At 34.6% G+C, this 20,804-nt stretch overlaps 1 protein-coding gene across 4 annotated transcripts in view; it reads left to right on the top strand.

Moving 5' to 3' along the window:
* The window catches only part of TAX1BP1 (Tax1 binding protein 1), an 88,212-nt gene that overhangs the window by 47,187 nt on the left and 20,221 nt on the right, over window positions 1–20,804 (top strand). For all 4 annotated transcript variants that reach the window (XR_016394307.1, XM_030759799.2, XM_022584434.2 and 1 more), the window contains exons 8-14: window positions 2,646–2,831; window positions 8,433–8,657; window positions 9,239–9,385; window positions 9,748–9,871; window positions 11,091–11,188; window positions 14,556–14,681; window positions 17,304–17,375. Coding sequence is in view for 3 of the 4 variants with exons in the window: in XM_030759799.2 (XP_030615659.1) it covers window positions 2,646–2,831; window positions 8,433–8,657; window positions 9,239–9,385; window positions 9,748–9,871; window positions 11,091–11,188; window positions 14,556–14,681; window positions 17,304–17,375 (978 nt within the window). In the remaining variant the exon portion in view is untranslated. The remainder of the gene's footprint in view (window positions 1–2,645; window positions 2,832–8,432; window positions 8,658–9,238; window positions 9,386–9,747; window positions 9,872–11,090; window positions 11,189–14,555; window positions 14,682–17,303; window positions 17,376–20,804) is intronic.

The raw sequence follows: 20,804 nt of genomic DNA, 5'->3' as shown, positions 1-20,804 counted from the left end.
AATGGAAAGATATGCTGTGCTTATGGACTGGAAGAATATACATTGTTAAAATGACCATACTACCCAAGGCAATCTACAGTTTCAGTGCATCCCTATTAAAATATCTATGGTGTTTTTCACAGAACTAGAACAAATAATTCTAAAATCTATATGGAAACACAACAGACCCTGAATAGCCAAAACAATCCTGAGAAGAACAAAGCTGGAGGTGTCATGTTCCCTTATTTCAAACTATACCACAAAGCTACAGTAATTTCCTTCTTATTTTGGGGGGTGGTTAATTTTTTTTTTAGTCTTTAAAATTTTTTGCCTTTAAAATAAAAAATTTGAGTCCACTGTGCACCTCATTGCAGAGCATAGATAGGAACATTTTGATTGTCATGGGTTATACCCATTCTGTTTCTTGGAACAGCCATCCCTGGAGCGTGAGCGAGTGAGTGAGTGTGTGTGTGTGTGTGTGTGTGTGTGTGTGTGTGTGTGTGTGTGTGTGTGTGTGTGTGTGTACCATCCCCGGAGCGTGAGTGTGTGTGTGTGTGTGTACCATCCCCGGAGCGTGAGAGTGTGTGTGTGTGTGTACCATCCCCGGAGCGTGAGAGTGTGTGTGTGTGTCTCCCCCAGAATAGGAAGGAAAATAGTGAAGACTTACTGGTGGATGATTTTATGATTTGACTTTAAGGAAAAGTGCCCAGGTATAATGTTTGGTTTTTGAACAGTTGGATACAGTGTCTTTGTTTTTTTTGCTTTTTTTGCAAACTACTTTCAAATGCAGTTTTTTAAAGTTATAAAGGATTTTTTAACTAAATGAAGATTTTGCATCTGTAATAATTTTTTATTTAATGTTACTATGAATTTCAGTGATAATGTTTCAGTTTTGTGCCGGGAAAAGACCTGGGCATTATTTCTCTGGATAATTAAGTACTTTCCATGTTGTTTCTCTGTTAGAACAGTGGGAGATAATTGGGTAAATAGCATGTCTATGTTTTCAATCATTTTACTTCAATAATAAATTAAATAAAATGAATTCTGAAGGTATACTAGTTAGTATTGGGAAGGGTTTAGGAAGGTCCTAAGTAAACCAGGACCTCGTTTACTTACTTTACTTACCTGGTTTAATGCTTGAGAGGTGTAATGATAATTAGAATGACTTATTTTGGAAAGAGGAGAACTTTTCCCTGAAACTGTCACCTTTCCATCCTGCCTTTCTTTTCTCTCTTCTATCCTGAGAAACAGTACTTCCAATGTTTTGTAAAGGGTTGACAAGTACATTTTAGGGTAAATCCAGAATTTATTTTTCTTTTACTGCTCTAAATTATTTATTCCTTATATTCCTTTTTTCTTACTTTCTGCAAAGATTTTGTGTGTCTCTGTTGTACACCTGAATGACGAGTCCTTTGCATAAGACTTGGGAGGGAGAAAGGGAAAGAAAGAGTGTCTTGGGGGTTTATTCTTTTACAGTGTGCTAATATCTCCTGTTTTCTGTAAGAATTAGCAGTTGGGATCAAAGTGACTCTGAAATTTCCATTTGAATACACTCTCCCAACCTCCCAGTGTCCTGAACAGTATTTCATTTATATGCATGTATGCCGAAAATTGGAAGTAAAACTTCCCTAGGGATTTTTGTTTTGTGTTTTTTTGGCAAGGAGATTCCACTTACCGAGTGTGGTAAGACCTACTGTACTGTTAATCTCAGAAACATACTTTCCCTTTCAAATTGTTCTCATGAGTAACCAAATAGTTTCCTTTGCCTCTCTCCTCTAACCCCTGTTGGATCATGTGACCCATCCCTGGCCTAACAGAATTTAGAGGGATTGGTAAAAAATGCTTTCATGAGCTGATGATTATGAAAATTGGGCAGTGTTTTTAAATTGATACTGCAAAGGTCTTGGCTGCTGATACCTTTAGATTATCTGGAGTTATATTCTTTCATTGTGAACAGGAATTAGTCTTCAGCATTGCATACATTAAGAGTAAAGTGCAAGAAGTATGTTAATTCATTTCTCTTTGATGCTCTTAACCAAAGCAAGGTACTCTTTATAGTGGAAACCAGATACTTGTACTCTTTATGATTTCAGTTACGGAATTTGATTTGTATATATGCTATGAACAACAGCAGCCAAAGTCCCTGGAAGAATCAATATAGTTGGGTTAATTAATCAACAAATATATTTTTAGGCACACAGGAAGTAAATGACATAGTATTTTTTCATAAGCAAAAAATTGAATTGCTTAAGATGTTCTTGAATGTATTCCTTTAGTTTTCCAGAATCTGGTCTTTATATATGAATATGCCTGTAACGTAATGTTTCCCCAAAAGAACAACCAAATTCATTTGTAATTTTAAAGAGAACTAACTTAAAATCATCAAAGGAAAAGACTTTAGAGATCAGGTAGTGTTAGACCTTAGAATTAATCTCTTTGGAAAACTAAAACAGCAACAACACCAAATTCAGAAAAGCTGTGTTCTGCGCCCACGTACTTGGCTAGTCATTTGGCAGAATTTGGGTCTCCTGACTTCTCATCTAGTGAATCTTCCCTTCTCTTGGATCGTATTTGGGTTAGAGATAAATAGTAATATTTTAAACTTTGAGTAACTTAGGTTATAGAGTTAGAAAGAATATTCTTGACATTTTCAAGCACTGTTTCAGGTACATTTGAAGAATACAGAAATAGAAAATACCAAGCTTGTGTCAGAGGTCCAGACTTTAAAGAATTTAGATGGGAACAAAGAAAACATGATTACTCATTTCAAAGAAGAGATTAGCAGACTGAAGTTCTGTTTGGCTGAAAAGGAGAATCTACAGAGGGCTTTCTTGCTTACAACCTCAACTAAGGTAAGTACTTTTGCAATATGTATTTGAAGATTGTAAAATACTATCTCTATTAAACGTATACAGTATGGTCGTTTTTATTTTTAATCTTTCCTCCCCCAGCTTCTTTTTTGGAAAAAGTTCAAACTTATAGAAGAGTTGAAAGAACAGAAAAATGAATACATATATATCCTTAAATATTTTGCTATCTTTACCTCCCCCATTTATATGCCTTCTCCTCCTCACCCCAGCCATTTGAAAGTCAGTTGCAGGCATTATGACATTTCACCCTAAATACTTTAGCATGTCTCTCTTATTACCAAGTACATTCTTCTGTATAACCGTAATATCATTATGACATCTAAGGAATTTTATATTGATATAATATTCATGTTCGTATATAGTTTTAGTCCACATTCAAATTGTCCCACGTGTATGTTTGCATAACCTTTAAAATTGCTTGATCCCCGGTAGTCAGAGATCACACATTAATGATTATTGTTGTGTTCTTGGTCTGCTCTAATCTACAACAGTGTCCCTATACTGTTTGTCTTTTATAACATTGATATTTTTTAAGAATTCAGGCTTGTCTGAGAGAATATTCCATAATCTAGATTTGTCTGTTGTTTCATGACTAGATTTAGGTCGAAGATTTTTGGCAAGAAAAGGCGTAGATGATGTTTTGTATATTCTGGTGCAATCACATCAAAAGTCATGTAATATCAATTCCATTCTTGCTGATATTAGGTTTAATCATGTGTTTAAAGTTATGTCTGGTTGTCTCTCCATATATTGGTGCCTTTCTCTCTTTGTGATTATTGAGTAATCTGTGGGGTAATGCTTTGAGATCATGTGAACATCCTACTCCCCAATACTCTTTGACCCAGTGTTTTTTATCCCTTGATGATCCTTTCCTGCATCAGTTATTGAATTAATGATTACAAAATGGTGATTTTAAAAATTCTGTCATTCCTTTTATGTTTATTAGTAGGTATTCTTTTATTATAATGAGGTGGTTCCCTGTTGCCCTCTCCCCTTTTTTTATATCACTATAGACTGATTCTTTTTTGTTCAGTATATTATACATCAGCGGTCCCCAACCTTTTTGGCACCAGGGACCGGTTTCGTGGAAGACAGTTTTTTTCTCAGGGGGGTGGGGGTGGGGGTGGGATGGTTTGGGCTGATTCAAGCGCATTACATTTATTGTGCACTTTATTTCTATTGTTACTACACTGTAATATATAATGAAATAATTATACAACTCATCATAATGCAGAATCAGTGGAAGCCCTGAGCTTGTTTTCCTGCAACTAGATGCTCCCATCTGGGGGTGACGGGAGACAGTGACACCCGAAGTGTGTTGCTTATGTGCAGTCTACTCTGTAAGATGCAGCTTCATTGTCACTTGCCACTCATTGATAGGGCTTTGATATGAGTCTGCAAGCAGTTGATTTACTGTGGTGTCTGTGCAGTCAAGCCTCTCTGCTAATGATAATCTGTATTTGCAGCTGCTCCCCAGAGCTACCGTCAGCGCCTCAGCTCCACCTCAGATCACCAGGCATTAGATGCTCATAAGGAGCATGCAACCTAGATCCCTCGCATGCGCAGTTCACAGTAGGGTTCGAGCTCCTATGGGAATCTAATGCCTATGCTGATCTGACAGGAGGCAGAGCTCAGGTAGTAATGTGAGTGCTGGGGAGCGGCTGTAAATACAGATGAAGCTTCGCTTGCTTGCCTGCCGCTCACCTCCTGCTGTGTGGCCCGGTTCCTAACAGGCCGTGGACTGCTAATGGTCTGTGGCCGGGAGTTGGGGACCCCTGTTATACATCATCATTATTCTTTTTCATACTCAAATTGTCCTATATTTAGCTGGGGGGGAACCTTCTCAAACCTGCTCTTGTGTCTTTCTGATATGTCCCCCTAATGCTTTGAATGCTTCCTTGTTTTGTGGTAGAACTGTGTATTACAGTTTTAGTTTCGGCTCCAGATATGCTATTACCCATTTCTCCAAAGAGCCTGATGTTTTTCATTAGTGAAGGGTATTTTGAAGCCAAGCCACTGGATCCTTTTGCTACTTTGCACTTTCAATAGACAGACACTTTAAGTCTTAAATTTATATTGATATCTCCAGTTCAAATTCAGTATCTCCTAGGGTTCTTCCTTATCTTCCTCCATTACATATTTATGTATCTCTTCTCCCAGTGTGAGAACCCTTGTTTCCAAAACGTTGTATCTATTCATGTTTTCTAACCAGCTGTACATACCAGTAGTTTCAGAATTATTATATCAACGCCACTTCCAACAGTATGTCTACTGAATAAAATTAAGATCTTTTCCAGCTCTTTTATCTTAGAGTATTTCACTAAGGATGTACAGAGTACCATGTTCAAAGGTTACTTGAATTAATTTTTTTAACATATTTATGTTATGAATTTGTAATACAGTTCAGTTTTTTTGTTTTCTCCTAACCTTTTCCTTTAATTTTATTTTTTGAATGTGTAAAATAGTTGTATCATTCACAGTCAAAATGAAACAAAAAAATTTACTCTTCCCTAAAAAACTCCTTTCTTACCTGTACCCATAGGTAAACATTTTCACTAGTTTCCAGTTTTTTCTTCTTATGTTTGTTTTTGCAAAAATAAGCTTGGTGTATGTGTGTGCATGCACACACCCTTCTCTATCCCCTTCTTTCTTAAAAGTGCCATGCTATTTATACTCCTTTTCACTTTGCTTTTTTTTCAGTGAACAGTATAGACTGGAAATCATTCCCTAGCAGTTCATAGAGATCTTCCTAATTTTTAAAAAAATGGCTGTGTAATACTACATTGTTTAGATTTACCTTGATTTATTCATTAACTTTTATGGATGGAGTATTATGTGGTTTTTAGTAGTTTGCTAATAAATACACTCAGATATAGTTAATGTAACACTTAAAACATCAGATGTGCGTGGTATTTAGAACTAATGATTAAGACCCAAGTTACTTTTCAGGGTATTGAATATAGCAGATGCAAACAGGAAGGTGAAAAGCATGTTTGATTGTTTATTTGTTATTTAATAAGATGCTACTTAAGCAAGACTTCTGTGAGGAAAGCATAGGTATAGAAATACCTGGAGAAATTGATGCCTGGTTGTTAAAACTTTTTTAAAAATTATAAAAGCAATACAAAAATCATGGTTATAAAACAATTTGAGTAGTATGTGAGGGTACAAGGTAAAAGTAACCAATATCATTTCCCAGATATATTATTATAGTAATTTTACTAGAAATCTGTGAATGTACATACAATATTTATATTTTAACAAAAATGAGAATATAGTGTTACAAAAACTTTTAAAAAAATTTATGGAACATCTAGACATCTTGCAGTATGAATTCACACACAGATCTTCCTCATTCATTGGAACAGCTTTGTAGGGAATTCCCTGGTGATGCAGTAGTTAAGACTCCACGCTTCCACTGCTGGGGGCCTGGGTTCGATCCCTGGAACTAAGATCCTGCAAGCCGCGAGGCCAAAAAAACCCCCAGCTTTGTAGTATCTCTCCTTTTATTTAACAGCTGTGTAGTATGCAATTGTTTTTAGTTTTAGTGTATAACCCTTAGGTATTATAAGCATGATGGCAGTAAACATTCTTGTACAGATATTTAGGCACGTGTATAAATCTGTAGAATAACTTCCTCAAAGTGCAATTGCCAGGTTGAATGTTTACGTTTTCAGTTATTTTCAAATTGCCTTTCAAAAAAATTAATGTATCAACAGGGTATGACATATACTGCTGCTAGTAATGGTTGCATAGGCTTTCATTGTGTGGAGGATATATCATAGTTTGTTTACAATAAATTCCCATTTAGACATTTGATTTTTAATAATTTTTCATAATCTTAATATTTTACTGGATCCCTGCAAAACTAAACCTATGTCCATACCCTTTAATCAGAAACTCATGAAAATTAAATTGATAGATCAAAAGCCATGTGCATTTTAAAGGTGTCGATGATTGTTTCAAAAATCTGATAAGAATGGTTACCACTTATAGATTATATGAGCCCACATGTTTGTAAATGTGCCAGTTCTCCTAAACCATCCAAATATTAGAGCATTACTTTTTTTCAGTCTTTGTTAGCTTGAAAGAGGATAAATGGTATTTGTTTTACCTTCTTTATTTGAATATTTTAGTTGAATATTTTTTCTATGTATAATAGCCGTTTATTTTAAAGAAATTTCACGTTCATGCCTTTCTCCATATTTTTCCTTTTTTGGGTTTTTTTTTTTCTTTTCTTTTGCGGTACGCGGGCCTCTCACTGTTGTGGCCTCTCCCGTTGCGGAGCACAGGCTCCGGATACGCAGGCTCAGTGGCCATGGCTCACAGGCCCAGCTGCTCCGCGGCATGTGGGATCCTCCCGGACCGGGGCACGAACCTGTGTCCCCTTCATCGGCAGGCGGACTCTCAACCACTGCGCCACCAGGGAAACCCTTTTTTTTCTTTTTTGGTTTAAAATTTTTCCATTTCTTATTGATTAGAAAATCTATTTATATCAGAGTATTATACATTTTTTGAATATATTACAAATAATTTTCTTCTAGTTCTCTTTTTTGCTTTTTTCCCTTCTGATATATAGAAGCTGATAACATTTATATATTAGCTCTATTAGTGTTATACTTAGAAAGATTTTCTTCACCCCAGCATTACATAAATAATCATTTACATTTCCTTCTAAGTAGCTAACAGTTTAAAAACCGCGAATGGGTTGCACTTTTTGAGTTTACATTATTTCTAATACAGAGGTAAAAATACGAATGTTAAATAAACTAGATTTATTGAGCTCATAATGTCTGTTTAATATTAAAGGAAATAATTTTATCATGGCAATTTTTATTTTATTTTTTATAAATTTATTTATTTGGCTTTGTTGGGTCTTTGTTGCAGTGCGCAGGCTTCTCCTTGCCGTGGCTTCTCTTGTTGTGGAGCACGGGCTCCAGGCGCACGGGCTTCAGTAGTTGTGGCACACGGGCTTAGTTGCTCCGCAGCATGTGGGATCTTCCCAGACCAGGGCTCGAACCCGTGTCCCCTGCAATGGCAGGCAGATTCTTAACCACTGCGCCACCAGGGAAGCCCTATCATGGCAATTTTAACTTTTTAAAGATACTTTTAGGTTTGGTAAGAGGTGCTAATTTAATGGTATATTAATATTATATTGGGTATGTTATAGGTTAGATCATAGGAAACATTTTTTTAACCAACATTTTTGGAGTTAAAAGAAGTTTTTGTAATTATTGCTTATAAAAAATGAGGGTCAGCAGTTGTAGCTGGAGAGATTCTGGGGGACAGAAGCTTCCATTCAGGTCACTATTTAGCTAAGCATTGGTTATGTTGCCTGACTTTCTGTACTTCAGGTTTGTCACGTATAAAGTGATAGTAGTGATGCGTAGGGTTGTTATATGGGGGTCTCTAAGTCACATCTTAAATTTTTTATAGACATACATACTTCATCTAAGTCATGAATAGAAAAGCAATATTTAATTTAAAATTTTAGATCTGTTGAAATAGGAATAAATATTGTTTCTGCTTCTGTTTTTTACATGAATGGTTTAATTACAAATATATTTATCTGCCTTTCTTCAGGAAGATACAGTTTTTTTCAAGGAGCAACTTCGTAAAGCAGAGGAACAGGTTCAGGCAACTCGGCAGGAAGCTGTCTTTCTGGCTAAAGAACTTAGCGATGCTGTAAACGTGCGGGATAAGACGATGGCAGATCTGCACACTGCACGCTTGGAAAATGAGAGAGTGAAAAAGCAGTTAGCTGATGCAGTGGCAGAGCTTAAACTAAGTGCTGTGAGAAAAGACCAGGTAAAGCGGGTTAATTTTGAATTTCCATTTTGGTCAAAAACTCACGATAAGCTTATGAAAGAGAATTGAGTTATGTTAAAATAATTGAGGTCAGATTCCTGGTCACAGAATTTTAAATTGCCATTCATTTTGTTTTAGTCATTGTAACTTCTTGGGTTGAAATTAATGCAGGCTTTAAGAAAAACTTCTGTAAGCAAATTCCTAATTGTTAGTAAAAATGCTCTATTATTGTTAATTAAACTTTCTGATATGAGGTATATATTGCTTTGTTTAGAATTTATTTACTAGCTGCATAAAATGGTACTATAGTTATTTAACAGGATATGCTTGCTTCTCAGGAGATAGAATATTCTTTTCAAGTGTTTTGTTTTTGTTTGTTTGTTTTTTAATGAACCTTAGTCATAGGAATATAAAGCTGGATTTGTTAGGAGACCTAATGTGACTCTGTAGCCAAAACTCCAAAACAAATAAAAACTAAGAGCCAGAAAGAAAAAAGCGAAAAGAAAGTTGGATTTACTACTACATTATGAGATATGAGATTTTTATGTTTCTCTTAGAGGAAGAGTTTATTTCTCTCTTAGGAAAAGACTGATACACTGGAACACGAACTGAGAAGAGAAGTTGAAGATCTGAAACTTCGTCTTCAGATGGCAGCAGATCATTATAAAGAAAAATTCAAGGAATGCCAGAGGCTCCAAAAACAAATAAACAAACTTTCAGACCAATCAGTAAGTATAATTGAATTCATCAGAGTAAAATAATTCCTTTATCAATATTTTTGTTTACAAATCAAATTTATAATGTTATACCCTTTGAATATAATTTCTCTCTGCTTCATTTCACATTACTGGCCTAATATTGTAGTGATAATTTTTTTTAAATCTGGAATTTTTATTTGTTGGAGAAATAAAATGTTCTGTTTTGTAACATTTAGGTCAGTTAGTAAAGTGATGTGTGTAACTTTAGTGTTTGTTGGCCTTTAAGACAGCAGCAGCTTTGTGGACTTTTCAGGATTTATTTATATGATGCATGGTTGCTGAAGGAGGGAAATGTAACTCATTTAACCATTGATTGTTAACATTTTGAATAGGCTAATAACAATAGTGTCTTCACAAAGAAAATTGGGAGTCAGCAGAAAGTGAATGATGCCTCAATAAACACAGACCCAGCTACTACTGCCTCTACGCTTGATGTAAAGCCACCACCTTCTACAGGTAAAAATCTTTTAGACTTTTTGTATAAAGTGTCCTGCCTTGAAAAGTATTTATACTCATTTATACTGCCTGTTCCATGTGTCAGAATTTTAGGGAGCTTTAAAAAAAATCCTGCTAAGTGAGGGATTGAGGCAAAGGGAAAGTAAATGTCTAAAAGTAAGTCATGCATGTGGTGAATATACAAAATGTGAGTGTGAACTAGTATTTATCTTCGTGAGCATGGTTAATCAAATGAGCTGGTGTTTGTAAGTGCAAATGCTTATAGTATTTGATCTATAGGAAGAGAGCCAAGAATTGAATTTTTAATTAATATTCTAACACTGTGGAATTCTGAACCATTTATGGCACTTTAATTGTACAATTCTGTGGGGGAAAACTTAAAAATCCCTTTAATTCTATTCATGTTTCTCTCTTTCTTGCCTTTTTTTGTTTTTGTTTTGTTTTGGCTGCTTTGGATCATTAGGGTACTTTCCTCATTAGTGTACCTGTTGGTGGATAAGTTAAATATTTTATTAGTTTATTAACTTACAGAACAGATTAGAGAGACATAGTGAATACATGAACAACATGAAAATTTAAATTAACTCTAGGTTTTCAGTTGTCCTAATGCCTTTTTTCACCTTATGTTAAAGATTTGACAATAACAAAAATAAATACTAGAGCATGTAAAGTATATTTAATTGTGTAGTGTTTGGGGCACTTGGTGTTTTAGACTTTTTAAATGTATTATAAGTTTCCTATACTATTAAATATTTAGATTCAACTGCTGTAGAACAGGATCCTGCCTTCCATTTCTATATATCCTGTGTAGTACCAAGAAAGGTGTTATATTGACTTAATAAAGACTTACTGAATAGTAGCGAAGGACTAGAAAAATGATTTAATATGTATTCTCAAAGAGTATGGCTTTCCTATATATCCTATCTATTAAGTATATAGAGAACAATTTCTGTGCCATTTTAGAACTATTTTTAGCTAGTTAAAAAAATAATGATTTTTTAAATTATTGAATGAAAAAATTAAAATTAAAAATTCTCATCTAATGTTTATATTGTCCTCTATTTAGAGTATTAATAGATGTTTTAAAATAGATGTTTCTCTCCTTTAGTATTCCGTTTATTATATTTCACAGTATACTGACGCTCAAGTTATTCTGACCAAGAAGATAATACAAGGATCAAAATAATTTTTAATCTTTTAATTTTCTTCCTTGTTATAGCTGAGATAGATTTTGACAATCTAACTAAGGGACAAGTCTCTGAAATGACCAAAGAAATTGCTGCAGAAAAGTATAATAAATGTAAACAACTCTTGCAGGTACGCTAGCTCTCTCGTAAGATAAAGATTTATCAAATGTAATGGCTTAGCTTATCTTTATTGTTTTGATTGATGGGTATCCCAGGGTTTCTTTTTTATACCCATATGCTGATATTTAGTTTCACTTTTGAGATGATAAGTGGAGGTTGTTCTGTGTACCTGTTCATGTAGGCATGTGTGTAAAATCATGATCCTTGGGAATTCCTTGGTGGTCCACTGGTTAGGATTTGGCACTTTCACTGCCGTGGGCCTGGGTTTGATCCCTGGTTGGGGAACTAAGATCCCACAAGCTGCACAGCATGGGCCAAAAAAAAAAAAAAAAAACCACGATCCTAAAACTATTGTTTTCTGTTACCCTGATGTCCTTCTCTTGATAATGGGCAAGTGATTAATTGAGGTTGCTGTTGGATATTGTCTGTCTTCTTCTGATAAGGATACATGAAAAATGTTTGAACTGCATAAAAGGGAAGTATTCTTTTTTACACTTACTGTAATAATAGCAACGACTTTCACCACATCCTAAAGTGACTAGATTTGTAAAGTGGAAAAAAAGGAGTGGTACCCAAATGAGTGGTTGCCTTTATGGTATTATTTTGATTAAACTATTATTCAAACATTTAAGTTTTGCAACTTCCTAGTAGTATTCACTCCTGGAGTATTTAAAGGACAAAGGGAAAATACTTTTTATTTGTACCTGATTTGGGGAAGAGAGGAAAAGATGTTTTGTGTATGTTTTTCATTCGTTCAATATTTTTTTGTGTGTTTGTTTCTCTGTTCATGTGGAGAGGAGAGGGATAATTTTTAGAGCCATATAAGGAAATTCATATATTATTTTAGTAATTAACTTAAAATATTTTATGTTACTGTCTTGATAATATTAGTTTAATGTAATCCTTTAATCAGACTTTGAACTGAACATTTTTGTTGCTTCAGAAGATCCTTCTGTAGAGGGTTGATTAGAACAGTTTTACCCTGAGGTCAAAGTAGTTGCTTATAAGGGACTAACCTATTTTTTAGTAAGTATGAAACAATTTTGGATGAATATTTTTAAAAATCGCATTATATAGTATTATTGAAAGGAAGATAGAGTATTCTTTCAAGCTAGAAACTTCCTCAAGGTATTTTTTTTTTTTTTTACAACTGTGTTGTAGTACAATTGAAATTCAATAAACTGCATATATTTAAGGTCTGCAGTTTGTTCAGTTTTGCTATATATATATATATATATATATATATGTATATACTTGTGGAACTATCACAGTGTCAAGCTAATGAACATTTCCATTACTCCATTAGCTTTTTTGTACTCATTTACAGCTCATCCCTCCCTCTCTCACCACTCCTGGGAAACCATTGGCTTGCTTTCTGCCACTATAGATTAGCCTATCTTTTGTCCCGTTTCTATAAATGGAATCATATGGTATGTTCTTCTTTTCCTGTCCCCTTTCAGCACAGTTATTTTGAGATTTGTTTATGTTGTTGCTTGTTATTGGTAGTTTATTCCTTTTTTTGTTTGTTTTTTAATAAATTTTATTTTAAAAAATTTTAACATCTTTATTGGAGTATAATTGCTTTACAATGTGTTAGTTTCTGCTTTATAACAAAGTGAATCAGTTATACATATGTTCCCATATCTCTTCCCTCTTGCATTTCCCTCCCTCCTACCCTCCCTATCCCACACCTCTAGGTGGTCACAAAGCACCGAGCTGATCTCCCTGTGCTATGAGCTGATCTCCCTGTGCTATGCGGCTGCTTCCCACTAGCTATCTGTTTTACATTTGGTAGTGTATATATGTCCATGCCACTCTCTCACTTTGTCCCAGCTTACCCTTCCCCCTCCTCGTGTCCTCAAGTCCATTCTCTAGTAGGTCTGTGTCTTTATTCCCGTCTTGCCCCTGGGTTCTTCATGACCATTTTTTTTTTTAGATTCCATATATATGTGTTAGTGTACGGTATTTGTTTTTCTCTTTCTGACTCACTTCGTATAGTTTATTCCTTTTTATTGTGAGTTCATCTTCTGCCATTTAAAAAATTGGGTTCATCTTATTATTGAGTTGTAAGTGTTCTTTATTCCAGATACAAGTCCTTTGTCAGATATGTGGGGTAAATATTTTCTCCCAGTCTGTGGCTTGCCTTTTTATTTCCTTAATGGTGTTTTTAGAAAAAGTTTTAGTTTTGCTGAAGTACAGATTATCAATTTATTGTTTATGTGTTCTTTGTATGTTCTAAGAAAACATTTACTACTCCAACTTGTAATGATTTTCTCTTGTTTTCTAGAAGTTTTGTAGTCTTAGGTTCTTTTAGGCCTGTTAACCATTTTAAGTTTATTTTTGTGTATGGTGTGAGGTGTGGTATGTATAGTAAGGATATTTAATTGATCCAGCATTATTTGTTGAAAAGACTTTTCTCCATTGAATTGCTCAAAGCATAACGCATATATTTTTTCTTTTCTTTTTTTTTTTAATTAAAAAAATTTTTTTTATTGGCCTTGTTGCATGGCTTGTGGGATCTTCGTTCCCTGACGAGGGATCAAACCTGTGCCCTCTGCAGTGGAAGCGTGGAGTCCTAACCACTGGACCGCTGGGGAAGTCTCTCGTCATGTTTTAAAACTCCATTCTTTTAACATTCTGGGTTGTAGAGAAGAGCAATGTATAAGAAATCCTTCTAAAGATTGTCTTTATCAGGAAATCCCAGAGTTTTAATTATTAATATATGGAAACAATAGCATTATAAATATGTGATTTTCATTATGTCCTTTGCAAAAGTAATGTGTGCTTATTGTGAAATCTTATGGTGTTACAGAAATGAAGAATAAAGGTGGTAAAAAGTACCATTTTGATCCTGATCCCCAAATAAAAGGGCTATTAATATTTTAGTTTATGGAATTCCTTGGTAGTCCAGTGGTTAGGACTTCGAGCTTTCACTGCCGAGGGCCCGGGTTCATTCCTTGGTCAGGGAACTAAGATCCCACTAGCTGTGTGATGTGGCCAAAAAAATAAATTTGGTTTATTTTTTTCTACATATACTACATAGACATCATATAAAATTGTGTTAAACAACTTGTAAAGCAGAAATGGGATTATACTATATATTCTGTTTTTGCAACTTGATATTTTCAATTAATGTATTCTGCCATTTTTCCTTGTTAATTTTTAGATCACTTTGTTCTTTTTCAATAAATATATTCTGTTCCACTGTATGGATATAAAATGATTTGTCCAATCTTCCACTGACAAACATTTTGGTTATTTCAATTTTTATACCTTTACAACAGTGTTATAATAAGCATTCAGCACAAGTATATTTGTATAGATATTAGCTGTGTATGGATTTAAAATCTTTTGGTAATTATACTAATTTCATTTAGGATGAGAAAACAAAATGCAATAAATATGCTGATGAACTTGCAAAAATGGAGCTGAAATGGAAAGAACAAGTGAAAATTGCTGAAAATGTGAAACTAGAACTAGCTGAAGTAGAGGAGAATTACAAAGTAAGTTTACTATTCGTATAACTTGAGGCATAGTACCTGATACTTTTGAAAATGTGCTATCTATAATTTGGTCAATCTAATGTAAAGTTTCAACATGGGTAATTGGGATAGTATTTTCGTGTATAGATAAAAATGTACTATGTATTTAGTTATGTTGAATACAGTTCATTAACTATGAACTGAGAAAATAGATACCCATATGTATTGCCATTGTGGCTTTCATTTTGCAGATTCAGATGGCTATTGAAATTATATCTTGAAATCATGCTTAGTTTTTAAGATGAAAGTCATCATTTCATATTCCTTGTTCACTTAATTATGAATGTGTTTGTAAAATTATTCTAGGGCCTTGGTGGTTTTTTTGGGGAGTGTAATAAGATAGGATCAGTAATTTAAAAAATTTATGTAAAGGTTTTAAAATTTATCACCAAAATGTGTTACTTGTGATCCTAAATGAGATACTGCAGAGTAAGCAATACAGTCTTAATTAATGAAGATTATTTTTGCCAGTTTAACATTAGGCAACAAACAAGCCTGAATGCTAAATGATATTTGTAAAAATGTTGGAGAAAAAAATTAGTAGGCTGTCTAGCTAATTAATAAGTGGAAAGACATTTTCCCTCTAAGTAATAAAATGTAATCTTAAGTATTTTAAGGTATGTGCATGTGTGTATAATTGGCATTTTTTTGTGTGTGTGACTAAAGGCCTGGAAATTCTAAATGATTTAAATTTGCTCTGTCATAGCTAATTGTACCTATAATCTAATTTTAAAATATAACATTCTTAAAGACACCAAGAATTACTTTGTTTGGGTTGGTACAGGCTAAGGTAATTTAACTGCTTGATCCTTTTTTATCTTCATCTGCTGTCAGAATGAAATTTTGAAACTTATTTCATGAGGTTTTTGTTGTTCCTGGGATCACTGTGAATATTGTTTTTATTGCCTGGGAACTTCTGTTATTATTAAAAAGTATGAATACTGAATTTATATGAAACTTTATTTTTGCAGATTGATTAGGAAAAATAATTTAGTAAATATTTATTGAAGCCTATTAAATATAAAGCACTGTTAGCTATAATGTGGGTGATCATATAAGTAAGGCACAATGCTATGCTTAAGGAGTTTATAATCTAGTAAGGAGTGCTAGAAGTGTAATCATGATATTCAAAACTCTTTCACATTCACAACCTAGGTAATCATCTTTCAAACCCATGGGAAGCTAAATAATACTTTTATTTCATTAATGATAAAAATTAACATTGAGATTAAACAACATATTTAAGGTTGTACAACTGGTGATGGTGCTTGGCTTTTTGTTTAGTGCCTTTCCCCTTATTTTGTGCTGCTTAGACACAAATACCACGAGACAAGGCAAAATGTGATGAAGTTCTACATAAGCTGTAAGTCTAAGTACTTTAGGGCTGTTTCCAATGGAATATTTAGGAGTTAGGTATTACGGAGAAACTAGACCCGTGAAAGACCAAACAGGAGGGGAGGATAAACAGAGCTGGGAAAAGAAAGAAACATCTTTCTAAACAGATGGAAAAGCATTACAGGTTTGGAGGTCAGAAGTAGAGAGCATAATCTGGGAGCTGTGACAGTCTTGAGTAATAGGACTTCAGTATCTGTGATGGAGTAGATAGATGTGAAAGATAGGTTGAAGCCACATTTGGGGGGACTTAAACTGGAATGTGGGTGCTATTTGCTGTTAAGAATTTTCAAGGAGAAAAGGGACCCAACCAGAGTGGGTCTTTATGAAAATAATTTGGTAGCACTGAGAGGATTTACAGGTGGGAAGGGTTTTTGAAGGTAAGAAAATTAGGTACAAATATTCTTAGAATGAATTGATAAAGGCCATCTCCTTGGATACCTTCCCCAATCACCTACCATTGAATCTATCAAGGAAAGCCTTAGGGAAAAACCATTGAAGAATAGTTTTATTTGTATCCATAATGCTTATGCTGTAATAGGTAAATAATGGGTAGTTGTTGAATAAATGAAAGACTTGGAGACTGAAAATGTTGAAGAGTAGAGGAAGAGGAGAAGGAGTGTTTAATATAGTTTCCTAGCTTCAATCACAGTGGGCTCTGAGATTAATAATATCAGTTAACAAAAGTATAAAAGTAGGTTTGGGACATTTTACCCTTACAGTGCAGAAGGACAACAGTGAAAACATGTTTACCCATCAATTAAAAAGGCAGATTCGGATCTTGGGAAAGAGAGAGTGTGGCACATGAGTTAATATTTGTGGTTTATTCATATGAGCATGATTGTTGAAGGCATAGAAGAAAGGGAGTTTACAGAGAATGTAGAGAGAAGAAGCCAAAGAAGAAACTTTGGAGAATACCTATATTTGTAATGGTGAAGAAGCAGACTTTAAAAAAAGAGCATGAGAGGATGACAGTGTTGGTGCAGTTTCACATAAACCGGGGGAGAAGCTTTATGAGTAAGGGAAGTTAGTCAATAATGACAGGTATTCAGAGATGTCAAAGAATAAGAACAAGGAAAATACATGGATATGGTAATAGGAATTATTTTGATAGAATGGTATAAACTAACTCTTGAAGGGTAAGGAGAGAGTAGATGATGAAAAATAATGATAATTTCTTTCTCTCTTCAGCTTCAGTTGGCAGAGAAGGACAAAAAGATAAATGGTCTAACTTCATATTTGGAAAACCTCTCCAGGGAGAAGGTATTGAACAGTGTACTTAAAAAAAAGTTTCATATGACACTGAATGATAATACAGCTTTATGAAGGGACACACATTTTACAGTTATGTAAGGGTGATTTTTTTTAAAAGTTAAATGACTAAAGAAAAGACAAACAGGTGTTAAGACTTTTAGGTGGAAAATGTTTTTAGTTAAATAATATTTAAAATTATTTTGTTAGGAGAAAAATGCTCAAGTGTTGAAACTTAGTTTGATTTTTGTTACATAGTTTGTATTTAACAAACAATTTTACAGTGTTCAAATTTAAGAAAACAGTAAACAAATTTAAAATTATAACTAATGTATTTATCTGGTTTTCTTTTGTAATAGGAAACATTTTAGAAGTTGTTTAATGATTTGTAGCATAACCTAACATTCAGAGCATACATTTATAATATAAAATATGCTGTAGTGCAACATTTCTCACAGTATGGTCTATGATCCTTTGGGGATCCCCATCCCCTTTCAGAGGTCTACAAAGATAAAACGGTTTTCGTAATATTACAGTATTTGCTTTTTTCCCTATTCTGTTACATTTGCACTGTTGGTATAAAAGCAGTGGTGGGAGAACTGCTGGTGTATTAATATTGAATCAAGACAGTGGCACCAAACTGCACTAGTAGTTACTGTATTCATCCTAACCACGCGTTCACAGTTTAAAAAAAAACAGTTTCACTTAAGATGATGAAACAGTAAAATACTAATTTTATTGAAGCTTGACCCTGGGGGGTGTTTTAAATATTCTGTGTGATGAAATAGGAAGTACTCCCAAAGCACTTTTGCCTAATGAAGTAAAGTGGCATTAAAGTACCTTTAAAGGTAAAGCACTGTGTGATTGAGTTCTAAGCTGAACTAGCCTCTTTTTACATGGCACATCATTTCTATTTTAAAGAATGGCTAATAGACAAAATTTGGTTATTCAGCCTGGGGTATTTGGCAGATATTTTCTTGAAAAGAAGGGAAGTGAGCCTGTTACTTTTTTTTTTTTTTGCGGTACGTGGGCCTCTCACAGTCATAACTTATTATAAGCTAAACAGAAGTTAGCAGAGCTTGTGCCTTTGTGGGGAAAGGTCAACCATATATATAGAATGCCACGGACTAGATTATCTTGAATGCCTTTTTCACATTATGTTCATATAATTTCATTTAATATAGTTTGTTAGGGTACCACATTTTTTTTTAAATTAATTTTTATTGGAGTATGGTTGCTTTACAATGTATTTGTTAAAACACAGATTTCTGGCTTCCATTCCCAGAGTTTCTGACTTGTAGGTCTGGGGTGGGGCTTGAGATTTGCACATTTGACAAGTTCCTGACGCTACTGGTCTGGAGACCACACTTTGAGAACTGTTGTAGTCACTCGGGCCTTACAACTCATGAATTGCTTTCTTGTTTCAGGGCCCTTGTTCATGTACTTTGCTAGGAATATTCTTGCCTACAATTTTTTGTAAACTTTTTTTTTATAAAGAAGAATTTTTTTGGCCATGCCATGTGGCATGTGGGATCTTAGTTCCCCAACCAGGGATCAGACCTGTGCCCCCTGCAGTGGAAGCACGGAGTCTTAACCACTGGACCGCCAGGGTAGTCCCAGAAGAATTTAAACATATGTAAGAAGAGAGTAATATAACGAACTCAGTTGTACTTCTCACCCAGCAATCAACAGATGTTACTTTGTGGCATCTTACTTTAATTTTCTTTAAGTCTTTTTTTTATTGAATTTGTTACAGCATTACTTCTGTGTTGTTTTTTTTAAAAAATAATTATTGAGCACCTACTATATTCCAAGTTATTTGTTTATTTTGGGCTGTGTTCAGTCTTAGTTTCTGTGTGAGGGCTTTCTCTGGTTGTGGCGAGCGGGGGCCACTCTTCAACGCGGTGCGCGGGCTTCTCACTGTCGCGGCCTCTCTTGTTGCGGAGCACAGGCTCCAGACGCGCAGGCTCAGTAGTTGTGGCTCACGGGCCTAGTTGCTCCACGGTATGTGGGATCTTCCCAGACCAGGGCTCGAGCCTGTGTCCCCTGCATTGGCAGGCAGATTCTCAACCGCTGCGCCATCAGGGAAGCCCCCTTGCTTCTGTTTTTTTTTTTTGGCCGTGAGGCATGTGGGATTTTTAGCTGCCTGACCAGGGATCGAACCCACACCCCATGCGTTGGAAGGCAAAGTCTTAATCACTGGACCACCAGGGAAGTCCCAGTGCCATCTTATTTTATCTGTTCAACCGTAATTCCCTTCTCTCTTCCGCCAGTGGTATTTTTTCAAGTATATCCCATAATTCCTATTATTTTCCTCTGAATATTTATTCCTACTACTCTTGACTTATTCTTTAAGTCTCAGATTAAATCTCTCTTTTTCAGCGAGGACTTCTTTGACCTCTCAGTCTAAATTAGGTACCTTTATTAAACCTGGGAGCTATGCTTTTATTTTATAGCACCATAATTTGTAGTTAATATTTCTGTGCTTATTTCTCTTAACAACTCCCTTTACTTAATTGTAAGGTCCATGAAGAAGAGGGATCATGTTTATTTTATTCCCCACTGTATTTGCAGACTCTAGTACAGTGCCTGATATTTGAAGTTAAATATTTGTTGAATGACTAAACAAGTTAATGGGGCAAACATAATTTATAGCATTTGCTTATAAAAATATTTGGTAAAAGAAATGTAGTGGGATCAGCAGTTTTATTGTCAATTAATCCCCTGCCCTGTCAGGAATACAATAGAAGTAGGCCAGTTTGCTTTCTACTTCCTGTCTTCTTGAGTTACTCTTGATTTCCCTGCTACTGACACTGTAGTTTTATATTACTTCTAACGGCTCTATTTATAAGAATTTCTGTTTGCTATTTCAGCAACTTGCTTCATGTTTGTCTTCTCCCCCAGTGTTTCTCAGTACCCTCACTCCTACCACAATCCTCTGCAGAGTTAGGATTAAGTCCTTTTTGTTCAGCACTGAAACCTAGATCCAGACAGTGCCTGGAATGAACCAAGTGATCATTAAGCATTAGCTGAGTGAGCAAATGACAAAATGGATATATCACCATCTAACAGAATGTGTATTTTACTTATTTTGTTTCTTGTCCATCTGCCCTGCTCTAGATACAGACTTCACGTGGGCAGGAATTTTTGTGTGTTTTGGTTATTCCTAAATCTCTAGTGCCTGGAGAACAGTGCGTGCTGCATATTAGATACTCAAAAAATATTGAACATATGTGTGGATAAAAACTCACTATAGTTTTTTTAAGTAACTAGCTCCCTAATATTATAAAAATATATATTTTAAAAATAACTTTTAATAGTATGAAGTAATTTAGGATTAAAAACCCTACCAATTTAAATTTATTTAGAAACTTAATATACCTTAAAGTATCTTATTTTTTCATGTCATTCCAAAACCACTATTTAGAATTATCATTTTCA

The sequence above is a fragment of the Delphinapterus leucas genome, chromosome 9 (assembly GCF_059928025.1).
Source record: "Delphinapterus leucas isolate spDelLeu-1000000601 "Yukka" chromosome 9, BTC_Dleu_Yukka2, whole genome shotgun sequence".
Taxonomy (NCBI): Eukaryota; Metazoa; Chordata; class Mammalia; order Artiodactyla; family Monodontidae; genus Delphinapterus; species Delphinapterus leucas.
Note: the sequence above shows the minus strand (reverse complement) of the source record. Positions and strands in the feature narration are given on the sequence as shown.